Source organism: Solanum lycopersicum, chromosome 8, assembly GCF_036512215.1.
Source record: "Solanum lycopersicum chromosome 8, SLM_r2.1".
Lineage (NCBI taxonomy): Eukaryota > Viridiplantae > Streptophyta > Magnoliopsida > Solanales > Solanaceae > Solanum > Solanum lycopersicum.
In genome coordinates, this window is record NC_090807.1 from 57,546,877 (window position 1) to 57,553,558 (window position 6,682).

The following is a 6,682-nucleotide window of genomic DNA, read 5'->3' on the forward strand; positions in this document are numbered from 1 at the left end:
CTCCAGGGACTCGGCTTCACGTGTTGCGTACACGACACGAGTTTGTTTACTCGACATTCAGCACACGGTACAGACATTCTTCTTGTCTATGTAGATGATATCATTATTACAGGCTCTACTGCAGCTCTCATTGAGGATGTCACTCGAGCTATGCATACTACCTTCAAAATGAAGGACCTTAACCCGTTACATTATTTTCTGGGAATGGAGGTTTCTTGGACAGGCAGCGGCTTGTTTCTTCATCAGTCAAAATATGCTCGAGATCTGTTACAGAAAGCTGGACTAGAAAAATGCACCAGTCAACCAACACCGATGGCAGTCTCTTCGTCTACGAATAGAGCCGACACCCCTTTTGCCGATATCACCCACTTCCGCAGCCTCATTGGGGCTCTACAGTATCTGGCCATTACCCGTCCTGACATCCAGTTTGCTGTCAACCGAGTTGCTCAGCACATGCATCAACCAAGTGAACATGATTACCATTGTCTAAAACGCATTCTCAGGTACATTTTTGGCACTCTTGGTCGTGGTTTACTCATTCGACCCGAGGACTTGGAGCTTCGGGGGTTCTCAGATTCAGATTGGGCGAATGATAAAAATGACAGAAAATCTACATCGAGGTTTCTCGTTTTTTTGGGGACGAACCTGATCTCCTGGTGTACAAAAAAACAACCCAAGGTCTCTCAGTCCTCGACTGAAACTGAATACCGCGCCCTTGCTCTTCTCGCTACTGAGACCATGTGGGTCACATATATTCTTCGCGAACTCCGCGCCACTCACATTGTTCCTGCTCTCTATTGTGACAACAAATCAACCATCTGTGTGGCTAAGAATTCTGTCTTACACACCAGAATGAAGCATGTTGATACCGATTGTCTCTTTGTTCGCGATGAAGTTTAGGCCGGTACCATGACTGTGCAGTATGTACCCGCTGAAGAACAACCGGCTGATATTCTCATCAAGCCTCTCCCGAGCCGACAGCACGATTACCTCAGTTCCAAGCTTCTGTTTAGCTCAGCTTGAGGGGGGATAATAACAGATAGTATTAAATAAATAGTATTAAATAATATTAGTATTTACTGTGTACTAATCCTAGTCCTATAAGGATTAGTACTCCTTAATCCTAAAACTATTAGGATTAGTACTCCTTCCTATATCTCCTATATATATCTCCCATGTATTTCCTTATTAGGTTAACACTTCAATACAATCAATATTCCTTCACTAAAGAATGTAAATATGCCGTCAGTGGTGCACCCAAGGCCCAAGGGTATGACTCAGTGATCAATGAATTGTGAGTTAAAGAATCACGAGGTCTCAGGTTCGAGTTGAATTGTTTGTTGTTCTGTTCTCTTTGGATTTGTAAATTTGTTGTGATTTTCAGACTGCATATTTTATTGCTGACTATTTTATCTGATTAAATTAACTATGTTATCATCGAAGTCAATTTGCCAGCCATATGAAAAATGTTTATTTAATTTAGCAGAGACTGATTGTATTTGGCTGCTTGTGCAAACTGTTTTTTTTTTTTTGTTGTTGAGAATCCAATGCCCCAAAAATTGTCATTATATAGTTAAATTGATGTGGTAATGGTCCGAAAAATGGCGAGGCGAGGCGAGGCGATTGCTGAATGCTTGTCTGAATTGCAATCTGAATCTCATGAAAATCAGCAGAAAGCTCTGCTAACTTTGGTTTCCATCACAAAGGTGAGTCCTCAAAATCGAAACTTGTTAGCGCAAACAAAGGGTGTTGTTTCTACCTTGCTCAGCTTATCGATGTCTCCATCATCAACTACTATTCAACTTCTCGCGCTCTCAGTTCTATTCAATCTCTCACTCAATCCTAATCTCAAGCAAACTCTAGCAGACATGGAGAAAATCCTGTTTCTCAATTCGGTGATCCTGTCTTCGACTTCAGCTGAACCAAGTAGGATAGCAGCTTCACTTCTATGTAGTTTGGCAATGTTAGATAAGAACAAGGCAAAATTTGGCGTGGCTGGAACGGTTGAGGCTCTCGTTAAGGTCATATCGAGGCCACGAGGCCCTGCTTCTCATCATTTCCTGAGTACATTAGCTGAATTGGTGCAGTTTCATGGGAATTGCACAGTGGCTGTTCGATCAGGGGCAGTTCCGGTGCTGATCAAGTTGGTGGAAGATTCTGATTGCCAGGATCTTGCTGGAACATCATTGGCGATACTATGCTTGCTTGCGAGGTTTGAAGAGGGACTCACTGCCTTGAAAGAGATGGATAAAATCGTGGCATTACTAATCGAAATTTTGAAGGGGAAGTGTACGTTGAGTAAAGAGGGAGCTGCTGATATTCTACTCCGTTTATTCGATGAAAGTGAGGGATGCATACGAGATGCTTTGAGGCTGCCTGAGTTTTCATCTGTGCTAGCTGATCTCTCGGTTCGAGGGTCTGTGATAGCCCGAGAGAAGGCTAGTTTACTCATGAAGAAACTAATGGAAGCTAACATGGATGTTGTTTATGGTGATACTGGCAACAAAACAGCTGCATATTTGCAATGGATTTAAATTTGATGGATTCAATATTTATGTCAATGAATACTTAGTATTCATTGACATATCGATGGTTTTTCATATACATATTTACCCTCCGTGGAAAAAAATGTTGGGTTCAGACGAATTCGTTGGAATCGAAGGAATCAATTAACCAAATAAAAGAAGCAGGATACTCTTCTAGCAAGTTTCTTAGCTTGCATTTTGAAATATGTTTTTGCATGTTGGATGTATTTCTTATGTCCTTGTACACTTTGTCCTTCAATCAAGCAATTCATGGATGATTCATGCAAGCAATAGTGATACAATCAATTTGATAAATATAACTAATACACCAAAAACCATGATATTAGCAATACAAAAATTTTAAATGCATATATTACCATGGTTAAATATATTAATGCCCTTCAATAGTTCCACCATATTTTGCAGATGGAGTTTTTATAAACAAATACTCCCTTCCTTTCAAAAAGAATGAACTCCTTTACTTTTTTTAGTATGTTTCAAAAAGAATGATCTCTTTCGTTTTTTGGTAACATTTTAAATCAGTTTTCCACGTGACCATGTTTAAGGCCACAAGATCAAAGGTCAATTTTGTAATCTAACTTTAATTTAGGATCACAAGATACAAAAGTCTTTTTTATACTTTTAAACTCCGTATTGAGTCAAACCAGATCATTCTTTGTGAAACGGAGGGAGTAATTTTTATTTTTTTTAGAAATGAGGTGATGTATATTATTTTTGATAATATATTTATTCTGATCAAAGGTTTTGTTCTTCAAATAGATTTGATTTGTATTTTTATTTTTAACAATTGAATATATGCTTATTTGGACATAAGTTCTTTAAAAATTAAATTCATATCAAAATATAACTTATGAGATATAATATACAAAAATATAAACTTGTATTTAAAGAAAAAAATAAAGACTAGTATAAAATAGAAAACGATTTACACATATAGCCCTTTTGAGGACCAAATGAAGTTCATAAAATCAAACCAAGTTGAATGATGAATTAAAGAATTGACCCTTTCTTTTATTTGGTTTGATTTGATCTTTAATTTTATGATACATATTAATCGGTTAGAGCTTGTCTTTATAGTACTTCAATCATTTGCCTAATTGCCTTTAATTTTTACTTTGATTTATAAATTCTATAGTAATGTTTAGAATCATGTTGAAAGTAACTTGTTTTTTGAGTCTTTTAATAATTCATCATTACTAATTCACTATCTTAAAGCTATCATAGTATATTACAAATCTTTCTTAAAGAGTAGTTCACATGATAGTGTTACTCACTCATTCACACACGCACTCTCTCTCTCTATATATATAGTGTCTGTGTTATGTATATGTATGTATATAACATGTATAATATATGTATCTTTTATTAGATGATTGAATGGTTAAAATCAGTAATTATTTCAAAGCCTTTTACATCTAAATAGATGAACTACACTTAGTAGTCAGTCTCACCATGTTATTTAAGCTGGAGTCCATCTATTTACATATGTTTGTCCAATTTTTTTTTAAAAAAAAATCTTTGAAAAAGAATATCTTATTTTCTTTTTTCAACTCTTTAGTTCCAACTTCCACATGCATTGTTTAATACCACAATAGTTGACATTTGACATATATTTAATTAAATATTACAAGATTTAATGAAAATATTTATATCAAATCAAAATAAAATAAACAAATTGTGACTAAAGGAACATCAAATTTAGTTTAAATTATATTTAACTTTTTCTCTTTTTGATGACAAGAGAAACCCACAACCACCACTTCAAAACAGAGCTCTTCACATGGGTCATCTATTTTATGATAGGGTGATTTAGAAATTCTTTGGCTAACATATGGGCCTTGCTTAGAGAAGAAAAGACATAATCAAGTTCAATATTCATTGGGCCGTCTAGACTATCAGATATGACCATTGTCATTTGTGTCATTCACATGAATGTCCCTATTTTGGGTGTACTTAATTTTGTCCACAAATTTATGGTTTTCAATTTTTGTCCTTTAAGTCTCAACAAAAAAAGTGATCGAAAATGAATAACTATATATATATATATATATACACACACATTTGCATCATAATATAACACAAAGTATGTGCTTAATTCCTAACAGCATAAGTTCAGTTCGGAATTCACACATTATGTCTTAAAAGTTATAACTTAGTTTCACAGAACTTTTGTCGATAGAGACATGAGTTTAGTTTCAAAACCCATAAAGTTATACCACAAAAAAGGCATCTAATTACTACAAAACTTATGTTGAACAAGACAAAGTTCTCTAAACTTATGCAGAGCGTATGAAACACTAAAGAATTTATGCCATAATATTTAATTTCCAGACAAGGCGAAAGTTCTCTTAATTTATACCTTGCTAAATTAGGTCATATATAAGAATACTTTGACACACAAATTTCATTAAATGAGCAACAAAGACAAAAATTACAAATCACCATATTTGAGGGGGGGAAAAAAATTAAAGACCACCTATTTTAGGGTAAGCTATGCAAAAAATACTACCATTTAGCTAGTCCCAAGCTCTATATATTACCTTCTTTCTCTTTGTTTTCGGAATGTAGACAAAAATTGGAATGTAGAATAAGTACTCAATGAAGGGATATACATATATGTACTATACATGTAATGTATAATAGTGCACAAGGATGCAAATGTAATGTATAATAGTGTATATACACTTTTAAATGTCATACTATTATGGATTTTTAAAAAGAAAAAAATAAGAAAGAGAAAATTGAAGAGGACTCTATAAATAGTTCAGAGAAGATAGTAAAAATATAACATTAAAATATATTTGACTTCATGAAATTTAATGTAAACATATGTTAGGTTATCCTTATTGGACTATACTCATTATAAACTGTTTATTTGAACATTACATGTGGGGGTATAAGTATCCCAAAAGATAGCCCCATGGGATGGGGTGAAGAAAGAAAGTAATAAATAGCAAAAAAAGGAATCAAAAGATTTGTATACATGAAATTTAAGTATGAGCTCTTTTAAGTCATTTCAAACTTTTAATTGGGTCCAACCAAGTAGAGCACTTAGCCATTGTCAACGTGGCCATATAAAAAGATTAAAAGTGTCTTGAAGCATCAAAGAAAGATTGAAGAGGAAAGACTATACAAAAGGGGATTAAAGGCAATCTTTTGCTTGCACTAAGAATTGGATAAAAGTTAGGTTATTTTAGCTATCATTGACCATCACAGTGCCTTATTAAAATTCACAAAAAGCTTTCACTTAAATTCAATGAATTTTGACCATATTTTTCATGGAGTTATGGCCCCATAGTATAAGGTGACATGATCAAAGGTTCAATTTTTCTCTAAGTTAATTTCAAAAGGGAACTAGAGGACTTACTCCATCATTTGTCTTTAGAATCATAGTGGTATAATTTGCACAAATGATAGACTGAAAACCATGCTTGTCATTTCCAAGGTCCACTTGTTTGTTTATAATTCGAAACTAACACTAACGGATGCTAATAATATTAGAAGAGTATACATTAGTTAATTAATAAATCCTCATATCTCAAAGCAAAAATGATAAATGATGATTTCATTGGTCCACCACATATGTTTAAGGCCTCATTTGTGTGCACTTAACAAAGGTATGAATCTTTGAATTCACCCCATTAAGTACGTTTGGTTTTTAGGTCTAAATTAATCTGAATCATTCAGATTTGAAGCTATCAATATGAGCTAATTCACCCCATCTGAGCTAACCCATACAGGTTTTGACATTTTACGGGTCAAGCCGGGCTAGCCCACTTTTTGTGTGGGCAAGAAAACGGTCAGCCCAACCCACAAGTACATGCACTATGGGCTTGCCAGGCCAGCCACTTTTAAAAAAATTATATATTTTTTTTATAATTATTAATTAATGTATAAAATTATAATTTAAAAATATGATCATGAATATCGACAAATCAATATTACATGATGTTAATGTTACTACTTGTTTATCAAACTTACAAATAAAATTATCTTATAATATTTATTAAGTTTTTTTTTTTAAGTAAAAGTATAAATATCTAAATAGAAACATTAATCTAATCGTTTTGAGTTTGGACTCTCTTCAATTTTAAATTTTAATATTACATTATATTTTTTTGTTAAATTTTATTGGC

The 6,682-nt window shown here is 33.6% G+C and overlaps 1 protein-coding gene across 1 annotated transcript; it reads left to right on the forward strand.

The window, feature by feature from the left end:
- Nucleotides 1–1,601: 1,601 nt before the first annotated feature.
- LOC101253513 (U-box domain-containing protein 11-like) lies at nt 1,602–2,534 on the forward strand. Its single transcript, XM_019215167.1, has one exon. It carries the CDS (start codon nt 1,602–1,604, stop codon nt 2,532–2,534), a length of 933 nt encoding a protein of 310 aa, XP_019070712.1.
- Nucleotides 2,535–6,682: the final 4,148 nt, after the last annotated feature.